The sequence below is a fragment of the Bos javanicus genome, chromosome 10, assembly GCF_032452875.1.
Source record: "Bos javanicus breed banteng chromosome 10, ARS-OSU_banteng_1.0, whole genome shotgun sequence".
In the NCBI taxonomy this organism is placed as follows: Eukaryota; Metazoa; Chordata; class Mammalia; order Artiodactyla; family Bovidae; genus Bos; species Bos javanicus.
The window spans coordinates 34,862,229-34,889,942 of NC_083877.1; the positions used below are offsets into that span (position 1 = coordinate 34,862,229).

At 44.1% G+C, this 27,714-nt stretch overlaps 2 protein-coding genes across 3 annotated transcripts in view; one reads left to right on the forward strand and one right to left on the reverse strand.

Annotated features, from left to right (window-relative positions):
- Nucleotides 1–9,218: 9,218 nt before the first annotated feature.
- On the forward strand, nucleotides 9,219–25,019 carry THBS1 (thrombospondin 1). Of its 2 annotated transcripts, none has more exons than XM_061430721.1 (22): nucleotides 9,219–9,377; nucleotides 9,939–10,034; nucleotides 10,318–10,877; nucleotides 11,806–11,881; nucleotides 12,174–12,373; nucleotides 12,487–12,609; nucleotides 13,630–13,723; nucleotides 15,128–15,304; nucleotides 15,620–15,796; nucleotides 16,098–16,271; nucleotides 16,504–16,631; nucleotides 16,735–16,887; nucleotides 17,292–17,510; nucleotides 18,013–18,120; nucleotides 18,656–18,815; nucleotides 18,966–19,084; nucleotides 20,679–20,913; nucleotides 21,102–21,329; nucleotides 21,498–21,769; nucleotides 22,185–22,282; nucleotides 22,387–22,526; nucleotides 22,917–25,019. In XM_061430721.1, exons 2-22 carry the CDS (start codon nucleotides 9,968–9,970, stop codon nucleotides 22,922–22,924), a joined length of 3,516 nt encoding a protein of 1,171 aa, XP_061286705.1. In that variant the 5' UTR covers nucleotides 9,219–9,377; nucleotides 9,939–9,967; the 3' UTR covers nucleotides 22,925–25,019. The 2 variants fall into 2 exon arrangements, with proteins under 2 accessions (XP_061286705.1, XP_061286706.1); XM_061430722.1 differs by having other exon boundaries at nucleotides 15,131–15,304.
- Nucleotides 24,236–27,714, reverse strand: part of FSIP1 (fibrous sheath interacting protein 1) — a 209,435-nt gene continuing 205,956 nt past the window's right edge. Inside the window, exon 12 of the mRNA XM_061430723.1 lies at nucleotides 24,236–27,633. Within this exon, the coding sequence (XP_061286707.1) occupies nucleotides 27,587–27,633 (47 nt within the window). The 3' untranslated portion in view covers nucleotides 24,236–27,586. The remainder of the gene's footprint in view (nucleotides 27,634–27,714) is intronic.

Genomic DNA, 27,714 nt, shown 5'->3' on the forward strand with positions numbered 1-27,714 from the left:
TTATTTTTAATAGTGGAAAGCATTTCAGAACAGGATGTTGACACATAGGCACACTGAAGGCATCATGAGTTCAGCTACAGAAATCTTACACCAAGGAAAGCTTTAGCTGTTGGAGTTCACTCATCAAACTTTACAAGATTACTGCACGTAGAGAATATGTGAGGTTACAATCAAATAAAGAAGTTACATGGAAATGTGAGTTGGTATATGTAATTATTATTCTGCTCCACAATAGTTATGTATCAGTGGTAAGTAATTCATGTAATTATTATAATAATTAGCACGGCTAAATTGTACTTTCCTTTCCCCCTCTGGCTTAATTCGTTCACTGTGTGGAGAAGCGCCAGTGTCTGCAGTGGTCCTGAGTGTCTGCAAGTGGCCCTGAGTGTCTACAGTGCCTACCACACTGCACGCGGGTGCAGACACCAAAACACAGACACCTGTGCACCCAGCCCTGAGTGTCTTTCACAAACTGGCCTGATATTGTTCAGTGTGGTGGTCCTCATTTTTCTCCCTATCTAGTCTCCTTCTTATGCCCCTCAACCAGAGAGGACTCAACTTAGGTTGGGCCTGAAAAGTATACAGTTTAGATGATTTTACTTAGTTAAATAATATAAAATTTCAAATTCAAAGGTAAAAATGAATAATTACTTAAAATGAGGAAAGTCACAACAAATTAGAAAATACTTCAAGTAACAAATGCCACAAAACATCACAAAATAAAAAAAATTGTATGATACATTTCTATAACACTTTTCCATACTGACTCCATACATGTCAACATTTGTTTCTTCTTCACACACATCCACATCAGACACTACATATGCCATGATACTACCTTTAAGCCTACACCTTCCTGTTAGATACCAGGTGGGCACTAGGAATACTCACGGAAGCCACCAAAGGGCAAGGACAGCTAGTCATTACTTCATTGTATGTAGAAAGGACTGCAAACCATATAAATAGATCCCTCTTCTATGTCCCTCTTTATTAGATCCAGAAAATTCCTGCAGTCACTCTAACTCTTCAACATGAGAGGGAGAGTGAATGAAACAAATTAGAATGGAAAACTCAGTGGACTTAACCAATTGCAGTTAAAATATCTTACTTTAATAAATGCTACCAAGCATATGACCATGTGAACATATCAGTAGGGCCCCTCTATGGCCTTGGAAGGAACCCAGGCACATGAGGAGCCCTGAAACTTAAGTTCCATTAATTTGTTTGTAAAAACACCTCTGCCCTCCTCCCATGCCCCATCCCCCATGGAATCCAATTCCCAACCTACCTACAAGGCCATGAGGCTCAAGACACCCAGTTCCATTCTTAGAGAAGGACAGACAGACCAATAAGGGAATCAGGAAGGGTGAAGCCACATAGGTGCCCTCTGCCTTGAAGTCTTGGAACAATGAGGGACAGAGGGAGTGGTCATAGAGTTCCAGGGCATTGAATAATGGTGAACTAAGTGCTTGCCTGGTGGCTGAGATGGTAAAGAATCCACACGCAATGCAGGAGACCCGGGTCTGAACCCTGGGTCAGGAAGATCTGGAATGGCAACCTACTCCAGTATTCTTGCCTGGAGAATTCCAAGGACAGAGGAGCCTGGTGGGCTACAGTTCATGGGGTTGCAAAGACTTGGACACGACTGAGCCACTAACACTTACACTTGCAAGTGCTTTCCGTGTGTTACTGCAGTTCGTCCTCACTAAATGCCTAAGGAGAAGTGGAAGAAAAAAGGAAGAGGAGGAGAAGAGGAGAAGGAGATAAAATAGGAAAATGGAAAGGGAAAGAAAAGAGAAGAAAGGAGGCTGGGGAGGGGGGTGGAGAAAGAGAAAGATATCCTCCCTGTACACCTCTTTCCTGGGAAGCAATAGTGCTTATCTTTGGTGTCATAATAAAATTAAAAGCTTTTTCCAGACTACACACTCATCCTCTTAAATTAGAAAGAGTGACAATTCCCTTGGCTCAGTTCTACAAAATGCAAATTGTCATGATCTCACTATTAACAAAGGGACCGGGGAAAAAACAACCTCCCAAGAGATGGATATCACTTAAAACAAATGCCTGGGTAACCCAGCCATTTGGGTGCTGGCCACATTTCCCAGTGCCGTGTGAGTCTTTCATCCAGACTGAAATTGGATGCCAATCTCCATGTCACATTTAATCTTCAAAACTCTTCACACAATAGTTGGGGTTTTCTTTATTTGTGCCTGTCTTACCCTTTTAACTGACACTCATAATTTTCTTCCAGAGGGCGAAAAAATAACAATAGAAAATTTGGAAATATCACTTAATCTTGACTGCACATGGGATAACTGTTCAGAAAATTTGAAAAATTATCATTAATAAATGGGTGGTGTGAAATAGAACCTCAGAAAAGTTAAATTCTTTAGGAGGAATGTGTTTCATTAGCGTCAGAAGCCAACTCCCTCATAGCAGTCCTGGAAACTCCATTGTGTCAGAGCCTGGCAGACTCGCAGACTTCCTCAGTGACAGGGACCTCTGGAGGTCATTCCATTCCAGATTAACTACCAAATCCATACTATGGGTGAAGACAACCAGAAAACATTTCACAATCTATCTCAGGAACATTCTGATGCATTATCATTCTCACTTTTAGGAAATCCTTCACCATTTCCAAAGAAGCTGGTATTGCTCCACATCCTTCGTGAAAGTAACAGGATCAATACCTTTACAATTTCAGTACCAAAAAAGGCACAGAACTCAAGCACATTCTACTCTTCTGCAAGCTAACTTGCCTATTTTTTTTTTTTTAATCTTTAACCATCTCTATGGGTCTAATACACAACCAAGGTGCTCCCTGGGCCTTGCATTTGTGGTCAGAACGACTAAACATCTCACCCTACAAAAGATTAGGTTGGTACTGGGCAGAAGGATTATTTCACAATTCCTAGAAACCCCGGAAGACCAGATGCCTCAGGTTCCATAAAACTTGCTTGAGAATCAAAGTGATTCTTCATTGTGTCCTAGGCTGGGTAAATCTGAGGTGATATCATGTTTCTAAACACGCGTTCTGTTTCTAAGGCAATTGACAATCCTGACTTCAAGCCAAAGTGTAACACTCTCCTGGGAGCAGCAGTAAGCATTTCAGTCAACTCAGGAGTGGGGTCCAGGAGGATTGGGACTCCACTTGAAGGGAAGAGAAGGGAATACGTAGTGCAGGTGGGCCTTTGGTTAACAAGCTAACATCAGTTTCTTCTGCTGTCTTTCCTTCCTCTCTCTTGCCTAGCCCTCTTTAGCCTCCCACCTCTCCCAACTGTGGGCACATACCTTGCTGTTAACTGGAAAATTGGGAAGCATTTCTGATTTACTACTAAAACATTTTTGAAATCATATGAAATGAATTTCAAAGGGTGAAGCCCTATGAAGGTCAAGACTTTAAGCTGGAGGTACGAGCACTTGAATTGTTTTCTGGACTTCCCCCCAATCAACACGCTCAAAAGTCACTTCACGTCCTTGAACCAACCTCTTCATCTGTTAACTGAGAAGTTGGACCAGAAGGCTCTTTCTGGCTTAAAAAAGTTCCAAGGTTTTATTTTGGAGGAACTTGAAGTCCTGGTGGAAAGAGAAGAAACTGGGATGCAGGAGGTATGCTTTGTACGCATTAAATCAAGTCTGTGGTACATATACACAATGGAGTATTACTCAGCCATTAAAAAGAATACATTTGAATCAGTTCTAATGAGGTGGATGAAACTGGAGCCTATTATACAGAGTGAAGTAAGCCAGAAGGAAAAACACCAATACAGTATACTAACGCATATATATGGAATTTAGAAAGATGGTAACAATAACCCTGTGAACGAGACAGCAAAAGAGACAGTGATGTATAGAACAGTCTTATGGACTCTGTGGGAGAGGGAGAGGGTGGGAAGATTTGGGAGAATGGCATTGAAAGATGTAAAATGTCATGTATGAAACGAGATGCCAGTCCAGGTTCGATGCATGATACTGGACGCTTGGGGCTAGTGCACTGGGACGACCCAGAGGGATGGTATGGGGAGGGAGGAGGGAGGAGGGTTCAGGATGGGGAACACATGTATACCTGTGGTGGATTCATTTTGATATTTGGCAAAACTAATACAATTATGTAAAGTTTAAAAATTAAATAAAATTTTTTTTAAAAAGTGAAAAAAAAAAAAAACCACTAAAAAAAAACAAAAAAATCAAGTCCCAAAGATGACTATGCTTTCCCAGCTCCCTTCCCTATTAGTAAGTACCTATGGATGTGTAGTCTTCTTGCAGGGTGACAAACAATGAAAACAAGTTTCTACAATGAAACTCAAACCAGCCCATCCTTATTGATGCCCTGAGGGGCATTAAGATGATAAAACATAAAAAGTTGAATAGAGAATAAAGTTTGAGGATCTAGTGGATAAGACAGTGACTGTAGTTGATAACACCATATTGTATCATTGAAATCTGCTACGAATAGAATTAAACATTTTCTCTCACACACAAAAAAAGGTAGCTATGTGAGGTGATAGACATGTTAATTAACCCATGGATGGAATACTTTCACAATGTATCATATCATGACATTGTATGCTTTAAGTATTTTACAAGTTTATTGGTCAATTACACCTCAAGGAAGCTGGAAAAAAGTTGAATAGAGAGAAGAGTATGAAGGGGGAGTCAGAGAGACTGGTCTCAAATGCAGGGCTTTCCATCACCCACCCTGGCTAGCCCTGCACCCCTAGGCTCGGGTCAAAATCTCATTTTCTTTCTCCATCCTCTTGCCCCATATCCTCAATTTCCCAATAGATCAATTTCCCAACTCCTTCCCTCTGATAAGCTTATTCTGGATACTCTTTCCTGAACGCACTGGACTATACCTCCCAGTTCCCCAAAGAAGGGATGCAAAGACACAATAACATCAGAAGTCATGCTCTGTCTCTCCAGTCAGCTGTGAGTCATGCTTGGGGCTAGCAGGGCCTGCTGGCAAAAGGACAGGGAGAGAGAGAACAATGCAACCTTTCTGGAAAGCACCTTAATAATATACGTGAAGAGTCTTTGAAAATATTTTTATCCTATGACCTGTTCTTATTTCTCTTACTCTAAAAAATTCAGAAGAGGTTAAAGCAAAGTGTGTGAAAAGACAACCTAAGCAGAGGGAATTTAAAAGCTTCATGAGTTACAATATTTGCGGCTCTAAGTAACAGAAAAACAACAACTTGGCCTAACTAATAAGCTTCCCTAGTAGCTCTGACAGTAAAGCATCCGCCTGCAATGCAGGATACCTGGGTTCGATCCCTGGGTCAGGAAGATCCCCTGGAGAAGGGCACAGAAACCCACTCCAATATTCTTGCCAGGAGAACTCCATGGACAGAGGAGCCTGTCTGGCTACAGTCCATCGGGTCGCAAAGAGTTGGACACAACTGAGTCTCACACAATCACACACATAATAAGCACATATCCAGAGAAATCTGGAGGTATCATGGCTTTTAAGGTTGGCAGCTCAAAAATGTGCTCTGACTTACAGTTCTGTTCATCTCCCTGCTCCTCCTTCTCCAGCATTGGTCTCACATTAAGTCTGGTTCCCCTAGCAGCACCCAACACGGCTTGCCAGCATTCACACTTAAGTGGAGATGGAGAGAACCTGACTTCACGTGGCTCTTTCTTTCAAGTAAGAATGTTTTCCCAGAAGCCTTCAGCAAAACTCTCATTGGCCAGAAGTGGGTCTCATGCTAATCTCCAAATCAATCTCTGGCTGGGAAGAGGGAGACGGAAGCAGGAAACATAATTACCATTAAAGTGATAGTCCTACCTCTTCCCACTAAGATCAATTCCCCAAGAGTATTGCTTCAATTCTGTGGGGAAGGGGTGCAATGTTTTGGGGGGTCTGTCACCTCATCTACCCCAGGAACTCAGGCATAACTGCAGGAAATGCTGGAGCTGGTCTGAGAGCTGGTGAGTTTCCAGTCTTTCTGGGCCATAAGCTGAGTATAAAGGGATTTGGAAATTCCCAAATATTGGAGCTCTTTCCAAGCCCAAACCTTTGGATACTTACATTCTAGTCCTTACACATTTGGAAATAAAATCGATTTTGAAAAACTAAAGAATGGAGGGCGATGAGTAGTGTGGTAGAGAGAACACATGTTTCCAAAGAAGAAACAAGTCAATTTAAAACTGCAGGAGAACATCTCCTGAAGGAGAGGGAAGCCTGAGTTGATGTTTGATTGAAAGATAAGAAACACCTGTTGCTAACTCCCCTCTGGCTCGGACCATCCAGGTGGCTGAATTAAAGCAAACTCTGAACCGTGATCTAGGGAAAATACACAGAAGGAATGAATACCTGATGTCTTCATTTCAGAGATGCTAGGATTTTGGTCCATTCTAGAATACAATAGTTGGCTGCTGTTCACTTCTAGGAAATTACTAATAAAAAGGCTGAACATTTCTAGCATTTTTTAAATTCCTACAAAATCACAGCACATCTTGCTTCTCTTTGCTACATAAGCAATTTTTTCCTCAATTATCCTGCTCTTTTTAATCACGTGTAGTTTTTAAGATAGATATTACTGACAGTCCTGTTCCTCCTATTCATGGGCAATGGTTTTAGATCAATTCCATATCCAATTAGGAGGAACTTATAAAAAATAAAATCCTATAGAAAAATGTCATATACTTAACAACTTTATTTTAAATATGTAATCCTCAATGATAACAACTTAGCAAAGCAAGAACCAGATCCTGTCCCTGAAAGGCCCGTCCCTTGAGTCCATGTCAGATTATTGGCCTGAAATCCCAGAACTTCCAGGTCGAGGATACACACACACAAGAGGGAAATATCATCCATATTAAAGGTATAATTTTTCTTTCCCCTTTTGCCATCCTGCTTCTCCAAGAAGTATTTAGGTTTCTGAGGAATATTTTCAGCACACATTGACTAGCAGAAATGTGGATGTGCTCCTATCAGTGACCCAGCCACCCTTTCCCCTGTGATCCTTCCTTTCCACCAGAAAAACTAGAGTACCACAGCTTGGGCAAGGCCTCTGTGTTGGACGGCCTCCATGAGCTTTGTCTGGCAGGAAAGCTCTTCCCTGCTACCGTACAGATCACCTTGCTATTTGCAGGGTATATAACAGGTTGTAGATTTCTTCTTTTGTTGGAAGAAGCCACGTTCCAAGAGAAGTCCAGAGGAATGCCTACAGTCCTTCAGTCCTGGAAGTGGCCCCCCTGAAGGGTCCTTCCAGTAAGCTTCTGCTCTGTCCCTTCAGCTAAGCCTATAGGAGGAGATGATCTAAAAGGGGCAATGTATTCTGCTTTTGTGCGCCTCTTGTGGCCCCCAAACCCTCCATTCATCTATATAAAATTAACAAGTAGGCCAGAGGAGCAGGAGACCATCAGGCCATCTTATGAAACTGTTCCTAAGTACCTGGTATTATCAGTAGCAAGTGAAAAAAAAAGAAAAAAAAGAAAGAAAAATCACCTTTCAAGGAGCTAACAGGATGCTAGGAAGGAGAAGGAAGGGGAGGGGAGTGTATGGCTGCTGACTCTGGAATTGTCAGATCTGTTTGATGAATCATTACCTATGACTTTCACGACAGGAATCTGATTTGACTAATCATCCAATAGAGGTTTTTATTTCTGTCTCCCAGCATGTGAAATCTATCTGTCAGGTTTAGCAACTACTTAAGCAACAAACAACTGTCTTAAGAACATACTTGTCATCTTCTAGAGGTGTTTGCTGTGTACTGAGTAACTAGTAAATACTCCATCACCCACATGCCCCTTGTCACACAACACTCCCACACAAGAAAAGTGAATTGCCAGTTGGATGAATGTTTACACACGTGTGGGTGTTGGGAATCTGGCCAGGTGTGAATGCTAAGGAGAGAAGTGAACCCTAGGGATTCCCCTGTCCGGTGGCTGAGATCCTTATTTGGTGAAGCTACTACCTGCGCCCTGCGTCCCAGGGCCAGCCTGATAGTCTGGGATCACAGCAGGGGAAGTGCGGCTGCTGACGTCCCAGCCGAAGAGATGAATGGAATTCCAGGCAGCTGGAGTCATGCTGGCTTGGGACGGTGGCTTGGACACCAAACTTCCAATGACAGAAGCATTAAGCAAGCGGCAGCACTCATGGCAGTTGGTGCACCCACAGAAATGTAACCCACACCTCGGTTTCGGGAGCCTAAAAATGAAAAGAACGTTCAGGGAGGGGGGAAAAAAAGGAAATAAAACGATAGGAAGAAGGTAATTTATTACTCCATGAGTCTATTCTGTAAATAGTTCAAGACTCTGGAGCCAGATGGTGCTGCAAATCCTCCAACCAGAAGTCACGTTAAGCAGCACGAGTGGGCACAAAAAACTGTTTTTCAAGACACAATTTCCAATTTGGCTTTAGGAAAGTCGGTAAGAATAAGTACGTTTCCTTAACATTCCTGACTAGAAAGAAGCTGTCCGCTCGCATCCCCTTGATCAGAATTCGCACATCGCCCCCAAGCGGCCAGCCGTGGAAGCGCCGCAGCACTTGGGGGATGGCACTTTCCCGGGGACTCGGGCGGCAAGCCCCTGCGGAAAGGCTGCCCCGACACGCGTGGGAAGCCGAGCCGGTACCCGCACTGCTGGCCAGTGCGACACCCACTCACGTCCATGGAGGACAGGCGGAGGGCAGGCGTGGGGCGAGGGCAGGGGCGCGGCGCTAAGCGGGTCGCGTGGTCCCCACCCCACCTGGATGGATGGACAAGGATCAACAAGTACCCAAAAGGGAACTCCTTCAACTACTGATTCCCTCTTGGTCCCATTTACCCCGTTGGGCTTATTTTTTTCTGTACAAACGGGTTCGCTCCCCAAGTGTCCACCCTTCAGCCGTCGCGCAGGCATTCAAGGGGACGAGTTTGCCTGAAAGCCTCTCTTAAGGGTCTTGGGTTGGGTGGCTTAGGGCCTGTCGGCTCGGGATGCGCGCACAGGGCTTGGGGCCGCTCGGCGCCAGAGCCAAAGTGCTGAGCCCGTGAGCGCCAAGGCCGCGTGGGCGGGCACCTATTTTTCTGAGAAGTTCCAGTGCTCCTAGGCCCCGACCCCCGCCGCCCCCCTTCCACCTTCTAGCTGGAAAGTTGTGCGCCAGGCAGCGGGGGGCGGAGAGAGGAACCCAGACTGGCCCCCCTCCCGCTTCCTGCCCCGCGGCCTCTCATTGGTCAGAGGAAACCCCAGGAATGTGAGCGCCCCTTTAAAAGAGCGCGGCTCCTCCGCTTCGCCAGCCACTGCACTCGGGCCGGCCGCTGAGAGCCCACCCTGGCGAGCTCTCCCAGCCGCAGCCTCCGAATCCACGGCCTCCACCCCGCGCCTCTCCAGCGCTCTATCCCGTCGCTGCGCCCTTGTCGCCGGCCCCGGCCGCTGCATCCGCGTCCGCACAGGTAAGGACTCCCGGACGGTCGCCGAGGACGAGTGCTGCCCTGGCCAGCCACCTGGAGCTCCCAGGCTTCAGCGCCTCCGGAACCCCGGATCTCAATACTTTCTGCCTTCCCCATACTATCGCTCCCAGCCTCTGGGGGACTCTTCTTGTGGAAGGGCTCCAGAGCCATCCTCTCCAGCCTTGGGGTTCACAGACTAACCCACCAGGACACCCCAAGATTTTCTTCTTTTCCCCGAGTCCTATCAGTCCTCTAGAAAAGGACTGTGCCTCCCTGCGCCCCTAAACTACATCTCCTGGTCCAGTGTTTACCCTTAACTCTCAAGGAAAAACCCCTCCTCAGTGGTTGGTCTTGCCCCCAACACCTGTTTAAAGCGGTAATCTCCCCTCAACTCTTACTTTCTTCCTGATGCTCTCTCCAAAGTAAATACGGTTGCCCCTCCTTCCAGCAAATGTGGGCCCAAAGGGGGATCCTCAGGGATCCCCAGCTCCAAGGCCAGCCGGGTTTTGCCCACACTCCCTGCTTGGCAGCCTCTGACCCTGGGCTCTGTGCTCCTTGCTGCAGGCTCCTTGCTGGGCACAAATAGCTCCACCATGGGGCTGGCCTGGGGACTCGGTGTCCTGCTCCTGTTGCATGCCTGCGGCTCCAACCGCATTCCAGGTGAGTCTGTATAATATCTTGTGTGGGGGGAGGGAAGAGGAGGAGGTCGGGTTACCCCAGGTGCGCTTCCCTCCCTGTGCACTCCTCTCAGCTGCTTCTGCCCTGAGCCCTGACCAAACCTCAGGATGCCGGTTGCCTCTGACCGTGCCCTTTATTTAGCTCTTCCAGTGGCTGTCAAGAGCTTTCATTCCAGCCCTCTGCCTCACCTCCACCCCCCAGAGCTGAGCCTCCACCCCACCCCCAACCCAGAGTGCTCACCACGTGTCCTGCTCTTGTCTAACAGAGTCTGGGGGAGACAACAGTGTGTTTGACATCTTTGAACTCACCGGAGCTGCCCGCAAGGGCTCTGGGCGCCGACTGGTGAAGGGCCCTGACCCTTCTAGCCCAGCTTTCCGCATCGAGGATGCCAACCTGATCCCCCCTGTGCCTGACAAGAAGTTCCAAGACCTAGTGGATGCTGTGCGGGCGGAGAAAGGTTTCCTCCTCCTGGCCTCCCTGAGGCAAATGAAGAAGACCCGGGGTACCCTGCTGGCTGTGGAGCGGAAAGACCACTCTGGCCAGGTCTTCAGCGTGGTCTCCAATGGCAAGGCGGGCACCCTGGACCTGAGCCTGACCGTGCAGGGGAAGCAGCATGTGGTGTCCGTGGAAGAAGCACTCCTGGCGACTGGCCAGTGGAAGAGCATCACCCTGTTTGTGCAGGAGGACAGGGCCCAGCTGTACATCGACTGTGAGAAGATGGAGAATGCGGAGCTGGATGTCCCCATCCAGAGCATCTTCACCAGGGACCTGGCCAGCATCGCCAGACTCCGCATTGCCAAAGGAGGTGTCAATGACAATTTCCAGGTGAGGTCGCTTTGATTCCTGATCCACGGGGTCAACTGCTAGGCAGCTTATGACCAGGAGTGTGATAACAAGAGAGGCAGGGGTTCCAGTATAGGAAATATTGCCTATGCACTAAAGCAGTAGTTCTCACACAGTAGGGAGCATCAGAATCACCTGGAGAGCTTACTAAAATGTATACTGCTGCATCCCACCCCTAGAGTTTTGGATTCAATAGGTCTGGGATGGGGCCTGATAATTTACATTTCTAACCAGTTCCAAGGTGAGGTTGGTGCTGGTGTTCTAGGGGTCAGACATTGAAAACCTCTAAAGGAAACAAGAAATGGTTTTCCTGTAACTGCCTATTCAAACCTTACTCTTTATGCTCTTCTCAAGAAAATAATTTCAAATGCATTGCACCAATTATAATATTGCTTGAAGTGGATACTTTTTATGAGCAGGATAAATACCACTTGGCTATTTGCTTCCTCATGGGGATGTAACCGATCCCAAAGAAAAGATTAAAATAGTGGCTATTTGCTGCTGCAGTGTCTTCCTTGCTTAAACCTCTAGATCTTTCCGTCTGTGGCTTTGAAACTCCCACATTTAACTGTTTGACACTGGAGAGTGTCATTGTATCCTCCGGTCTCAATATCAGATTCCATTTCCTGTATCCCCAAGTAGGCCGATAACTGAATTCTTTGTAAAAGACTGCAGACTTGGCAGAAGAGACAATTAAGATTTTTGAAGTTATTTTGCAATTCCCGTGAATTTGGCAATTCACCAACAGTTACTTGGTGTGTTATTTTGACACGGTGATCTTGAAAGGGAGTTCTTTTCAAATTTTAGAACATCTGTTGTGTGCTCCTTCTAGCGTAAACAGTCCCCCCTCCCACCGACCCCCCCGGCCCCCACCAACACTCTACAAACACTGTATATCCTCTGCTCACAGGGGGTGCTGCAGAATGTAAGGTTTGTCTTTGGAACCACACCAGAAGACATCCTCAGGAACAAAGGCTGCTCCAGCTGTAAGTATCCCTCTGTTTTTAGGGCATATGGGGAACTGAGGGCATTCCACCCAAAACAAGCTGAGAAACTTAAGCAATGGTGATTGTGCAAAAATTACCCCAGGTAACATAGTTACCTTTATATAAAGGTGACCTCAAACAGTTTTCCACACTCAACGGTCCCCTCCTTTTGCCTCCCTCACCCAAAATGAAATGTCTTTTACACTTAGGATGCCCAGGGGATGGCTGGTGGGAGCATCTACTTGAAGATACTCTCCTACTTTCCTCACTGTGTTCCTTTGTTCCTTGGCAGCTACCAGTGTCTTTGTCACCCTTGACAACAACGTGGTGAATGGGTCCAGCCCTGCCATCCGCACCGACTACATTGGCCACAAGACAAAGGACCTGCAAGCCATCTGTGGCATCTCATGTGACGAGCTGTCCAGCATGGTCCTGGAGCTCAGGGGTCTACGCACCATCGTGACCACGCTGCAGGACAGTATCCGCAAAGTGGTCAGTGGCCTCCACCCGCCCCCTGTTAGCAGGAGCCCCTGCATGTGTATCCCTGATGATGCTGAGGGACTGAAAGTGAGGCTCGATGCTAATAACCTTTCTCCCCCTTTTAGACCGAAGAGAACAAAGAGCTGGCCAACGAGCTGAGGAGGCCCCCACTCTGCTACCACAACGGAGTGCAGTACAGGACTGGCGACGAGTGGACGGTGGACAGCTGCACTGAGTGTCGCTGCCAGGTAAGGCTCTCGACGGACTGAGACACGAACGGATGGCGCACTCTCTGAAGAGACAGCCAGATGGCTGCAGAGGCTCTGTTCATGTTCCATGGCTGGATACCCAAGTGGTGTCTCTTTCTTAAGATGCAGTTATGACATCTATAAAATCGTTTAAATGCTCAGAGGTTTTCAAAGTCTTAATTATACCATAGGCTAAGAGTAATATCTAAAAGAATATATCTATTTAAATATCTCGGTAACTTACCTGCTTTAGTTCAAAAGCTAAGTGTTGAATATCAGGTAAGTAAAACCGAGTTGGAACTTTTCTCCCCCAAACCTGATTCATATTCAGCTATGACATGGAGATTCTTTAATACGGTACTGACTGCTGTTCAAATCACTTAGCCCAACGTCGTTAGAACTATCCACTTACCTCAGATGGTACTGCCTGCAGCGTATGTGTCCTTCTGGCTCACCCGCTACCTAACGCCAGGGGCAGAGGGATTTGGGGGGTGTTACTGGCTCATTGAGCAAAGTCAAGCTTAACTACAAATCATGGATTGCTGGATTTGGGAGTCACCTTTACTAAATTCCCATTCTTGTCCAATATTATATAAAGCCATATTTATATATGAGAAAGTAAGATGCTCATTGATCTTCTTTTCCCCATAAAGATGTAATTAAAAAATTTTTAAGTCCTGGCTGAGTTTCAGGAGTTTGACTTTAGACACAGAGTAACAGATCTGACTCGTGATATTAGGTGGTTCCAATTGCATAAATTCATGCTGTTCTGTGCATGAAGAAGTGACTAAGTGGCAATTAAGAAGAATTCTAGAGGGATGGAGTGACAAGTAAGCAGCTCTAGAACTGTCTCCACAGTACTGGTGGCTGCCAAAGACAGGCAGATCTTCTATTAAAATCATTCCACTAGAGCGTTTATAGCCCAGACAACATTTCAGCTTGTAATTGAAATGTTGCAGTATGTAAGCTTCTGCTTGCAATATGCTTAGTACCCATTTCTCCTTCACTGTTGCCCTGCAGAACTCAGTTACCATCTGCAAAAAAGTGTCCTGTCCCATCATGCCCTGCTCCAATGCCACAGTTCCGGATGGAGAATGCTGCCCACGGTGCTGGCGTAAGTTCCTAAGATTGCATAACCATGCTTCAGCGACTGGATCAATTGTGCATAATGCTGGAATCCCAGTCCCATCTCTGTCACGTTTTCATTCAGTTTCTTGCTGCAGCATCTGGTTAGCTGATGGCTTGTCTGCTGTATACAGCCAAAAAAATGCCATTATGACTAAACTTAATTACCCCCCTGGATTATGGTGTAGACAATAACCTTAGTATAGTTTATTGAGTATGATTCTGTGCTTTGAGAAAAGAAGAGATGAATTGGTAGCGGCAATAGCTTTAAGTTAACTGGATTTAGAATCTGACCTTATGGCCTAGAGTCAAGAAAAATCTGCTCACTGGAGAAATTGATGGACTTAACTGGGCCTGAAAGTTCTACCCATTTTATCTACAGGCATAGGAGACCTAAGAAAAAATAGTAGTTTGAGTCTCAGGGCTCTGTAAGAAATTGTATTGTTTCATGGTACCCAGTCTGGTACTGGTTTTGCTGACAGTATAATTAATCACTTTGCTGAGACACTGTAGTAAGTACAAGTCATAGAAATGATTTATCACAACTAAGATGCATAAAACAGGAAAGTAGCACTCACCCTTCACATCCACACCCCCCACACTCCCCGTTTCCTACACACACGGATCACAGCTCAGAAGAACCAGTTCCCTTCAGAGATATCAGTGACATTGGAACTGTCATAATCATTTGTACATTGCTTTCTGTTCAGCATTCACTTCAGATGTGGGTTAAAGGGAACAAGGCTAGCTAGGGGCTAGCAGAGCACTAAATTTTGAGTCAGGGATTACTAGGAAAACTTCCAACTGATGGCAAGAGAAAACAAGTTCTATCTCCTGTCAGATACAGAACGTGATTGTAGTCATGGCGCCTGGGCAGATGGTAAACAAACACACTTCCCTCTTATGAAAATATGTGCAGAAAAGGCCCCAAATGCTAGGGTGAGAGGGGCCACCCGCTGACTGACCTTATGACTGATCCAGGGCCAGAGCCAACAGCGGCTCCGCTGCCTTCAGATTCATCTGCCAAACACATGGGCTCTCCTGAAAGTCAGAAGTGACTCCTATAAGTTGCCTAAAACCCAAGTATTCTTGGAAGCCTGGGGCTAGAAATGCCTACCAAGACATCTTAAGTCAAAAAAGGGAAACTCATTTTAAATCCAGACTGGAAGAAGGAGGCGAGGATGACTAGAAACATGTGGGGGAAAGGTTCAGCTATACCAACCCAGGCAAAGCATGCAATTACCCCAAAGCTGTGCACAGAATGACCACTTGGCCATTGGCCTAACAAATATATTGCTTTTCACTCTCTGGAATGGGAAGAAAGTCCTGAGCAGAGCAGTCCAAAGAATAGCTTGTTTTCATGATAACACACTAAATGCACCCATTTGCTCAGCAGCCAGCGACTCTGCAGACGACGGCTGGTCCCCGTGGTCTGAGTGGACCTCTTGCTCTGTGACCTGTGGCAATGGAATCCAGCAGCGTGGCCGCTCCTGTGACAGCCTCAACAACAGATGCGAGGGCTCCTCTGTGCAGACGCGGACCTGCCACATCCAGGAGTGTGACAAGAGATGTAAGTGTTTGGCCACTTGGGGATGTAGAGACCTGACTTGTCCCTGTTGTCACCAATAGCAACTCCAGAGCACAGAGGTTGAGGGCACAGGTTCTAGGCTCTGATCTAATCCCAGTTCTCTGCCTTATCTGTGAGCCCCTGAGCACAGCTTGTCCTCTCTGAGGCTCTTTCCTTATCTGTAAATTGGGGGTAAAAATAGTTTAAAGATTTTTAGTTTGGCGAGTTTGAAGATTTGGTTTAGAGGATGCATTTAAAGAGTTAACATAGAGCTTGGCTTGTGGGAAGCACCATATAACCATCAGGTTTGTCCTTTAGTTAAACAGGATGGCGGCTGGAGCCACTGGTCCCCATGGTCATCTTGCTCCGTAACATGTGGAGACGGTGTGATCACAAGGATCCGGCTCTGCAACTCCCCCAGCCCCCAGATGAATGGGAAGCCGTGTGAGGGCAAAGCCCGGGAGACCAAAGCCTGCCAGAAAGACTCCTGCCCCAGTAAGTGCATGCATCCCCCGGCATGATGCTGGCAGCTCCATCCCGCTGGCTGCCTGGCATCCATGAGTCACGGATGGGGGGAGGTTGCCTCCTAGAGAAACAAACAGAAGCACAGCCCTGCAGGGCACAGCAGCTTCTTCTAACAACAAATAGAACCATTTCAGACTCACCCTCTTCCCAGACATCCTTACCATGTGTCAGGGTCATGGAGGTTTCTTGAACACACTCAGGAGAGTCTCCTATGAAGGTAAAGTAGTTGAAAATTGGTCTTAGCTTTGGCCTGTGGTTCATTTTCTTACAGTCAATGGAGGCTGGGGACCTTGGTCACCATGGGACATCTGTTCTGTCACCTGTGGAGGAGGGGTACAGAAACGTAGCCGGCTCTGCAACAACCCCACACCCCAGTTTGGAGGCAAGGACTGCGTTGGTGATGTGACAGAAAACCAGATCTGCAACAAGCAGGACTGTCCCATTGGTAAGCCACACAGCCCAGGCAGCCCAGGACAAAACCACTTAATGGCATGGTCAGCTTTCATGGGGGTTCAGTTTGGATGGTCCTGAGTGGTTTGATTAAAATGCCAGATGGACAACATAATCTCAAAAGTTAGCAGTTACACAGACCTTACAATATTATACCCCCATTTAAAGTGACCAGAATGGCAGTAACAGCAGCTGAGACCCACATTTGCCTGTCACTCTTATCTCAGATGGATGCCTGTCCAATCCCTGCTTTGCTGGTGTCCAGTGTACCAGCTACCCTGATGGCAGCTGGAAGTGTGGTGCCTGTCCCCCAGGCTATAGTGGAGATGGAGTCGAGTGCAAAGACGTTGATGAGGTGAGGAGCTGGGAGCTACCAGACCTAGGAAAGCATCTCATCTGCCTTGGTCACTTCTTGTGGCAGTATTCTCTAAACATGAACAAACCTGTTTCTTCCACAGTGCAAAGAAGTCCCTGATGCCTGCTTCAACCACAATGGAGAGCACAGGTGTGAGAACACAGACCCCGGCTACAACTGCCTGCCCTGCCCACCGCGCTTCACTGGCTCGCAGCCCTTTGGCCGGGGCGTGGAACATGCCACCACCAACAAGCAGGTAGAGCAGAGGGGACTAGTAGATGGGAGTTGGAGGGGGGGCATGAATGCAGGGAATGTCCTCTCACACCCTTCAGGGAGAGTAGGGAAGGGGGTGAGTGTCAATCTGGCTTTTAGAAACAGGACTAGAAAATGAATTGTTCATCCAGCAGAGAAAATTGGTCCATCACATTTGACCATGCTGCTCTGGAGTGAGTTGTGAGTGGATGGATTTGTAAGTGCCAGGGTGATGTGCAAGTTCAAGGAAAACACACATAAAGCCATGTCAGCCTATAACCTGGCATCGACATTCCCAGGGGAGGATGGGGAGGACTCGCACTCTTCCTATGGATCTCTGTCCAGAGGCAGTGGGGAGCTGGGGACCCTCCAAGGCTCTGCCTTAACTTGAGAATGTTGTGCCTTCAGGTATGCAAGCCCCGAAACCCCTGCACAGACGGGACACACGACTGCAACAAGAACGCCAAGTGCAACTACCTGGGCCACTACAGCGACCCCATGTACCGCTGCGAGTGCAAGCCTGGCTACGCCGGCAACGGCATCATCTGCGGGGAGGACACAGACCTGGACGGCTGGCCCAATGAGGACCTGCTGTGTGTGGCCAACGCAACTTACCACTGCAGAAAGGTAGCCCGCCCTCACCCGCCTCCAGAAACCATATCAAGGGGATGAGCTGAGGAATTGCTTAAACTTGGGGAATGGAACTGAAAGATCAAATCATCCAAAGGCAGAGGAACACTAATTCTTATTAAGTCACTTCATGCCGAGAACATGAATGGGACAGGCCCTTTGGGCAATTGTGTTCCACAGTCGATTATGTTGTCCAAAAAAAGTTCATTTCTCTACCAAATGCCAGCAGAGCATGACCCATGTTCCCAGTATATATAAAGTTTAGAACATTTATACAAAGTATTTGTGTGCATGTGTGTGCGTGTGCGTGTGCGTGCGCGTGTGTGTGTGTGTGTGTGTGTATAGCTCCTCCAAGCAAACTTTTTTGTCTTCCCATTGAAAATACTTGCTGTCACAAAGTAGTATTCAGTTCTGTCTGCAGTGTTTCGGTGCACGCTTTAGTGCATGAGCTGAGCAAAAGGCTTGCAAACTGCAGCTGCAATGTGTCTTCTCTTTCCAGGACAATTGCCCCAACCTTCCCAACTCAGGGCAGGAAGACTATGACAAGGATGGAATCGGCGATGCCTGCGATGATGACGATGACAATGATAAGATTCCAGATGACAGGGTAAAATTGTTTTCCATTCCTCTTTCAGCTTTTGTGTTCAGCAACAGCCTGTAACCCTTAAGATTCAACAAAATTACTGATATCTAGTCATCAGAAATTATTCATTGTGATTCTGTAGTTTTAAGATATAAATGTTGCCAAGAGAATTTTTAAATGAGGGTTTTATTTTTCATCACAGCTTGCCTTTCCCCTAGTTGGAGCAAAAAGTTACTATGTGTGAGCAAATGACACTTTGCTCCCCGTGTTGGTTTCAAATGTCTTTAGGTCACAGTAAGGTTTTCTCTGCTTGCACCGAGAATGGAGATGTTGAGTTTCTATTTACATCTCACTGACTCATAACCAACAGAAATTCATTTTTCATTCATTATGTCCTGGCTTTTAACTTTTGCAGTGATCATTTTACAGGGGACTTAGTATATCCACCAAGTAGAAAATGATTGTTGCAGATTTTCACAGTTTTATATATATTATGCATGTGATTTGAGGCTAGTTTCATGGACCAAGTTGTACAATGCTCCGCTTCTTCTCTTGGCAGGACAACTGTCCATTCCATTACAACCCAGCCCAGTACGACTATGACAGAGATGATGTGGGAGACCGCTGTGACAACTGCCCCTACAACCACAACCCAGACCAGGCTGACACAGATAACAATGGGGAAGGAGACGCCTGCGCAGCTGACATTGATGGGGACGGTAAGGCGCTACCTGATTCCAGCCAGCCCGTAGGCAGCTGTGACGGCATTCAGCTCTCAGCCTTGAACAGCGCTGGCTGTTAGTGTGCAGTCTGGTTGAAACAGCTGAGGCTAAAGATTCCAGCTCTTATCTGTCCCGTGTTCTCTGCAGGTATCCTCAATGAACGGGACAACTGCCAGTATGTCTACAATGTGGACCAGAAAGACACTGACATGGACGGGGTTGGTGATCAGTGTGACAACTGCCCCCTGGAACACAATCCAGACCAGGTACGTAGACTCCTTTCAGAATCTTTCAGTAAACTGTTAGAATATCCCTTTCTAAACCACTTTTAAAAATAGAAGAGTTTAAGTTCAAAAACTTTCACTACCACGGCTATCAGTGATCTCATAGCCAATTACAGCATTTTCATGTGAACAGTTTGCCTGACCTAAGCTCTTTGCAGAGTTCCATAGGTCTTTAGCATGACAGTCTTGTAACTTCAATCTTATCCTCTATAAGAAGCCCACATGATTTGCTCAGTGGAATCTACCATTGTTAAGATAAATTATACAAAGCAGAAATCTGTGACTAACAACTGTACAGAAATATTAATCATGTCTGAAACTAAGAGATGGAAGAAAATATCCCTAAGCAAGATACACAGCCATTTTCATGGCTCATGATATAATCTGACTGCAAGAAAAGAAATCCAGGGATTTCTTTGTCATTCTTCAAGTGTTTTGGCATTGCAAACACATAATTCTGTACCGGTGCTACGGAGTGCTGCAAACAGACATAGCCAGAACAAGTTCCATGTCTGAAGGTGTTTCTTTTCTGGTATAATCGCTCATCATTATTTTCTCGGTGTGAAACTTAGGGCTTTTTTTTTCCCCTAAAAGCCATTATTCTGGAAATTTAGAAACCACCTTTTTATAAATGCAAATATTTTTTAAAAGATTCAAGAAATGATAAAGCCAGCTAATTTCTGGAGGAATCCAGAAACTCTCCTACTATTTGCTCTACGACTTTCTCTAAAACAAAAAGCACCAGGATGAACTGCTTTGGGGAAATAGAGGAAAGCATGAATGATTTGGGATAGCATTCTTGATCAAAAGGCATTGAGGGTCATCTGTTTTGAATTTGAGTCTTACTGTAAATTAAACCTCAGTGCCATTTAACCTCCCTGGATAAGGTGTTGGTTCTTCAGATGATAATAAAATTTATAACAATTCATCATGTAAAAATCTTAATGGCAAAGAGCATAAATACTGGCAAGCAAAATTGTAATTTCTGTATAAATAATCTGTAAGCATTCCATATGTAATGAATAAGGTAAAAAAGGTACTCTGAGAAATATGGTTTTGAAAAAAATTAGAATTTTGACTTTACCTGAGCCAACACTGGACAATCCTTTTGGACTAGATATGTAAAACCAAATACTGAAAAGAGAAGAAAATGATTTATCCCACCATACAGGTTACCCAGTATGTATGAAAAGCAGCACATGTTGCCATGATTTAATGACCTGGAGTAGAAGTTGACATGTCAACAATTTCCTAACTGAAAATTTGAATAGAACATAAATTGTACCCAGAGCATTCAATTCATCTATTAAGATATAAGTAGTTAATATGGCATTCTATCCTTAGTGATGAAATGATGCTTTCTATTTAATTTTATTTAGAAAGTTTTCTATTTTAAAAGAACTTTCAAATATCCCTTTAAAAACTGTCTAATACATACAAGGATCAAGAATAAAACATTTAAGATTTGTTGATATAGATGTGAAACCTCACTGGTCTTATCAGACACTGGAGAATCTCCGTAAGTTTTCTTTAGCATCAGCGATTCACATTCCAACTCACCCTCTGGCTCTTTCAGCTCGACTCTGACTCGGACCGCATTGGAGACACCTGTGACAACAATCAGGATATTGATGAAGACGGCCACCAGAACAATCTGGACAACTGTCCCTACGTGCCCAACGCCAACCAGGCTGACCATGACAAGGATGGCAAAGGCGATGCCTGTGACCATGATGACGACAATGATGGCATTCCTGATGACCGGGACAACTGCAGGCTGGTGCCCAATCCTGACCAGAAGGACTCTGATGGTGAGTCACTGGAGCCACCTTTAAAGCGAGTAACTGAAACCATGGCTGTCTGGATTGAGGAAATAAAAACAAAGCTGAATACACTTGAGGATGAAGAGACTGAATGTTAACTTTGACAAGACAGGGAATTTCTAGCACCAGTAATGGTATTTTGGAATTTCACTGAACTCTTGCCTTTCTGCCTTTAGGTGATGGTCGAGGTGATGCTTGCAAAGATGATTTTGACCAGGACAAGGTGCCAGACATTGATGACATCTGTCCCGAAAATGTTGATATCAGTGAGACTGATTTCCGCCGATTCCAGATGATTCCTCTAGATCCCAAAGGGACATCCCAGAATGACCCTAACTGGGTTGTACGCCATCAGGGTAAAGAACTCGTCCAGACTGTCAACTGTGACCCTGGACTTGCTGTAGGTGAGTAGAGAGTTCTTCAAACGAAAGGCCAGTGTGTACAGGGGAAAGAAGCCAATGTAAAAGCAGGCAGTTGCATGTGTCCCCATGCGTGCTAAAAATGGCTGGGAATGTGACAGAGAACCTCCTGAAGGCTGCAGGTTTTAACCTGGCTGTGGCCTCCTCTTCCAGGTTATGACGAATTTAACGCCGTGGACTTCAGTGGCACCTTCTTCATCAACACCGAGAGGGACGACGACTATGCCGGCTTTGTGTTTGGCTACCAGTCCAGCAGCCGCTTCTATGTTGTGATGTGGAAGCAAGTCACTCAGTCCTACTGGGACACCAACCCCACGAGGGCTCAGGGGTACTCTGGACTTTCCGTGAAGGTTGTAAACTCCACCACGGGGCCTGGCGAGCACCTGCGGAATGCCCTGTGGCACACAGGAAACACCTCTGGCCAGGTGAGAACAGCACCCTGCAGGAGGGGAAGGGAGGCTGTGTTTGGCCAAGCCTCCCACCAGGGAGTCTTAGACAGCACCTTCCCAGCATCACCAACTGTAGCATTAAGCTCTGCATTGCAAAAACCATCCTAGCATCTGAGAGGGTAGCTCACTTGAAATCAAAAGGCTCAAACTGTTTGTTTTAGCCTCTTCAAACAAACAAAAATGTCAACGTCCCTTCTCTTTGCTGATATGCACATTCAAGGTTACATAGCCAATAAAGCCCTTGGGGAAAAAAATCCTACATTGCAGCCCTCTAGTTTAGGTCAACTCAGTACCTTTTCAAGTACCATTTCAAGTACCATTCCATTTCATGGAATCTACCATAAATCTTATAACGAAGCTGTTTCAACCTTTGCTTTTCCTTTTCCTCCAGGTGCGCACACTGTGGCATGACCCTCGTCACATTGGCTGGAAAGATTTCACTGCCTACAGATGGCATCTGAGCCACAGGCCAAAGACAGGTTTCATCAGGTAGGATTGCTCTGATTAAATATCCCTTAAGTCATACTGACAGGCAGGGAGGAGGGGACCAAAGGTAAGGGGTGGCACTAAGGTGATTTCCTTTTTTCCCGCAGAGTGGTAATGTATGAAGGGAAGAAAATCATGGCTGACTCAGGACCCATCTATGACAAAACCTATGCTGGTGGGAGGCTAGGCTTGTTCGTCTTCTCTCAAGAAATGGTGTTCTTCTCCGACCTGAAATATGAATGCAGAGGTAGGAGCAAAATGACAGTGAATATGTAGGTGAAATCCCTAGTTCAGACCAGTATCAAGAACGGCGGTCATGCAAGAGGCTGATATAAAGGCTGTGTAAGACACGGGGTTGTTTCTATCTTGCTGTTGAAGACACAGTGATAAAAAATGAAATAATGAAAGCCTTAGAAAGCAGAGCATAAGTTCTGGAAGGTTATACTATATCAAACACCTCGCAATGGTGTTCAAACACATTAATGTGTAATTTTATAAACTACCAATCTCAAAATATACCTTTACCATTATAAAAGTAGAGCTGTGCCAAGGTTGTTAATGTATTAGTGGATATTAAGATGACAGTGCCTCAGTGAATTAGTTGATATATTTATGTGTTTATATATTTATTTCACAGACTCCTAATCATCAAACTGTTGATCAAAAGACTGATCATAACCAATGCTGGTATTGCACCTTCTGGAACCATGGGCTTTAGAAAACCCCCAGGATCGCGCCTCGCTGCCTGCCTTTGCTCTCTGCTTGCATGAGTGTGGACTCCTAGAACATGTGACTTGCCTCAAGAAAATGCAATTTTCCAAATCAGACCCTGCATTCAGCCTCTGACTGAGAAGAATCTTCCAAGGAGACAAACAATGACTTTGGTTGGCTTTTGCAAAAGCAAAAGCATCCACATGCTTTGGTTGGAAGGTGCCTGTCCCACTCTGCTTTTGTCAGAGCAGAATGCGACTGTGAGGCCAGCTCTGAGCAGTGGACTCCAAAATGTTTTCAGGCATGTGAGAGAAGGGAGGACTCACTAGAATTGACAAACAAAACCAGCCCTGACCTACTCCCTCTGGAATGGGGGGGGGCGGGGGGGCCAAAGCCCAAAGGGGAGGATGCATACCCAAGAGATGATTGTATGAAGAAAATATGGAGGAACTGTTACATTTTTGGTACTAAATCATTTTCAGGGGATTGAAAGACTATTGCTGGATTTCATGATGCTGACCGGTGTTAGCTGATTAACCCACATAAATAGGCACTTAAATAGGAGCAGGGAAGGAAGGAAAAGACTGGCTTCTGGACTTCCTCCCAGATTTCCACCCCTTAACACATCACCTGTAGTGACCAGAACAGGGAGTCGGAGTTAACCCGACACAAGGCAGGGCCAGCTGCTGCAGCTTGGTTCTATTGAAATTGTCAGTTGTATTCCAGATGTAGCTTCTGCAGATGTAGCAGCAAAATAAGAATACCCACCATCTCAGCGAGCACCAGGCTGTCTCCCAAGGGACGGGCAGCCGTGCTTGTATTTTTATGGTTAGAAAGGCACAAAATTATCAACTAAGACATTCCTTTTTTCTCTTTTTTTCCTGAACATCATGGAGTTTTCCAGTTGTCTCTTTTGGACTGTAGTTTTTAGTGTTTTAAACAAACACTTTACAATGTAAACTATTTATTTTTTACTTATTCTGGGGGATCTGTCTGAAAGACTATTCATGGAACAGGAAGAAGCGTAAGGACTATCCATATCATCTTTGCTACAAGTCATTATGACTGTAAGATTGTAAATACAGATTATTTATTAACTCTGTTCTACCTGGAATCTAGTTTCATATGGAAAGTGTTTGAGAGCAGGTAGTTGAGATCGATCAGCAAATCTTTCACAGGAATGGCACAAGGAAACCAGCATAGCAAGCTGCTCTTCACCTTGTGCTGAGACTGGATGATTTGGAATTCTTTTTTCCTTTTTTTTTCCCAAGTGGAATTACTTGGTTGTCCATTTGCAAGTGTTTTTAGTTTGCAAAGAAAGCCAAGAGGCCATTAATACTGTCTTATCCCATCCCTTGTGCCTATTTCCAGGGAGATGAAAAGCATCTACATTTATTATTTTTGCCTTTTTCCAAAAGAAAAAAATGACAAAGGTGAAACTTGTATACAAATATTACCTCATTTGTTGTGTGACTGAGTAAAGAATTTTGGGATCAAACAGAAAGAGTTTAAGTGTCTAACAAACTTAAAGCTACTGTAGTACCTAAAAAAAAAAAAAAATCAATGTTGTACATAGTATAAAAATTCTTTGCAGAAAAGTATTCCCAGTAAGGAAATAGCATTGAAATGTTATATACGTTTTCTGAAAGTTGTTTTTTTTCTATCATCTTGTATACCGTTGCTTTATTTTTATAAATTATTTTCTCAATGCCTTTGGAATAGATATCTCAGATTGTGTAGATATGCTATTTAAATAATTTATCAGGAAATACTGCCTGTAGAGTTAGTATTTCTATTTTTATAAAATGTTTGCACACTGAATTGAAGAATTGTTCGTTTTTTGTTTTGTTGATTTGTTTTTTGCTTGTTACCCTCCTCCCTGTTTTTACTATTTGCCAATACTTTTCTAGGAATGTGCTTTTTTGTACACATTTTTATCCATTTTACATTCTAAAGCAGTGTAAGTTGTATATTACTGTTTCTTATGTACAAGGAACAACAATAAATCATATGGAAATTTATATTTATACTTACTGTATCCGTGTTTATTTGATTTCTGGCCTTATGTTATGAGGTATGGGTAAACTGTATCCTTAAGCCAATAGAGCATACACAAAAAGAAATCACAGTTAACAGTAACGTTCACAGTTCCTATACAATTTAAGACGCAGTTGCTTAGATGACGTATTTGCTGGATTTGTGGAATAAAAGAACAAAATAAATTAGCCTATCATACTAAAAACAAGCAATGAGAAATGACCACCCCCACAAGATGTGAGACTCAAAAGGATATAAGTTTATATTTTACTAATGTCACTAAATGTCATTTATCGAATCCTTTTCAAAGCCCAGTTCTGTTCCTGAAAATAAAAAGGAAAACAGGAGTGAAGCACATACTCACAGCTACATCTTCCGACCCATGAATGAGGACACCAGGCTGTGAAGAAGCTTTAGAAATGTTAGTGAAAGACAAAGTGTCCTTGAAAAGCTGGGTCAAATTCTATAGATACCACATTTTGGAGAGTGACTATGCCTTTGGTCAGAAAGACGACTTAAGAGAGGGAGAATTGGGAATAAATCCTAATATATATATATACACATACACACACACACATATATGTACACACACACACATAAAATATCAACTTATTTTGTGAAGAGAAAGCCAAAGCCTTACAAAAAGCAGAATCTGAGCTTCAGGTGCACTAACCATGAATGTAGAATACCATCCAATTTTTAGTTTTAAAAAGAATTTTTAAAAATTTTAGAATAAAAATTTTTATGACTAAAGATCTCCCTTTGAGGTCCATTAAACAAAAAGGACAGGCTGAGTGAGACAGAATCTTTTTTCCCCTTATTGACTTTTCTCTCTCGTTCTAGAAACATAAATAAGTATAAATTGTATAGTCATATATAAGTATAAATTGCCAAATCACTTTATGGTATCTAGGTGAAGAATCAGGAACTGGAAGGTGTTGGTTATAAACTTTGGAAAACTGATTTGAAAGAAATATTCTTTGAAACATGACACCATTCATTCTCAGAGCAGCTCAGCAGGTGAAGTCTTGGGAGAGAATTCGAATTCACTTTTAAGTAACGAAACAAAAGTAACTGATAGTATCAGGATGGGACAGAAGACACTGGGACCTGGAGCTTTCTGACCAGGAATGCTCCATATACACTCCAAGACTGACCTTCGAATCATGTTGTACTGAAATAAAGGACTTGTTAAAAATTTAAACTATGCCATCAGGGTGATAGCTCTCTCCTTCTGTAGGAGTTTATTGTCATGCGTTTCAGAGTTGGACTGAAGGGCAATAAACTTTAGGTCCTATGGGAATTTACAATAAAGGTGGTGCCAGTAGTTTTCTTGAGGAATCATAAGTAAAAAAAAAAAAAACTCAAATTTTAAGATCCTAAATTTATTCCTGAAATGAGTTAGCTCTTGCTCTTTCATACTTTTTCTCTACCATTTCTGGGGGCAAACACTCAGGTCTAGAGGGAAATTTAAAATAAAAACACTGCTTTTTAAAGAACATTTTCTTTCTTATCAAGGTAATCTTTCATTTAATTTGGAGCCTATTGAGTATATTATACAAATTCAGCTTGCCAGCTCTTTGTTAGAGGTAGGTACCTTCAGTTTACATGCTATGGAAGGGTCTCATTCCTTTCAAGGGTAAAATTAATTACGTAATCATTCTGCTTTCCTACCCTCTGTTGAACTTTTGTAACATAAAGGTCCACTATGCCCCAAATACCATTTGGAGAAATATACTATAAAGCCATAAACTATCTCCTCGCCATCTATCTCCCTCTCCTCTTTTCTCCCTCCCTCTCCCTCTCTTTTTCTCTCTCTCACACACACACATACTTATCAATCAAATATCAGAAGCACATCGTTTGGAAAAGACATAAAATGTTCTCATAAATTCAGGTTACTGACTTGTAACTAACAAACCCTCTCTCTTAAAATAGTAATACAGCTTTTTTAAAACCAGCTGATCTTTATTTGCTGAATTCTAAAAGGTAAACTCTGAAAGACGATAACAAACTAAACATCATATATTAAATAATTCAGTCAAACTTCTGCTTATGAAAAGTACCACTACTAATAAGATAGTAAGGATAGCCTAACATTGTTTTGTTGGGAAAATTCATTTCTCTTCACAGCAAGCTATACTTATTTAACAGGCATAGAGAGAAGGAAAGAAGGGAAATCAGGGCAAAACTACAAGTCATGGTCAACAAACCTGTCTAAACCCCAACAAAGTAGTAATGTGTAATATCAAATACAAAATAATCATAAAATTTCAACTAGTTTTACCATAGCACACATACATAAAATGTTGGTTTCTATAATGCAATAAAAAAACAATTTTCCTGGGAATTTCAATGAGGAAAAACCAGTGAGCAATTTACCACAAGTCTCAAAAAATACCACAAAATATGATCCAGAAAGAGAGAATCTAAACATTAAAATAGTCATTTGAGGAATAGTCTCTATAATGCATTCACTGAATTAAAAGAATTTGGAAAAAAATGTGGTTTAACTTAATTTACCAACTCTCTTAAAAGCACAACCCAGCAAGTCAGTGCTTAAGATTCTTTACATTCTTCTGTCACATCTTCAGTCTCCTGTTCATCTGCACATTAAAAAGAATAACCAAATTTGTCAGATACCTGCGCATAATTAAGAAAAATTATCAGCCTATGTTTTATAAACA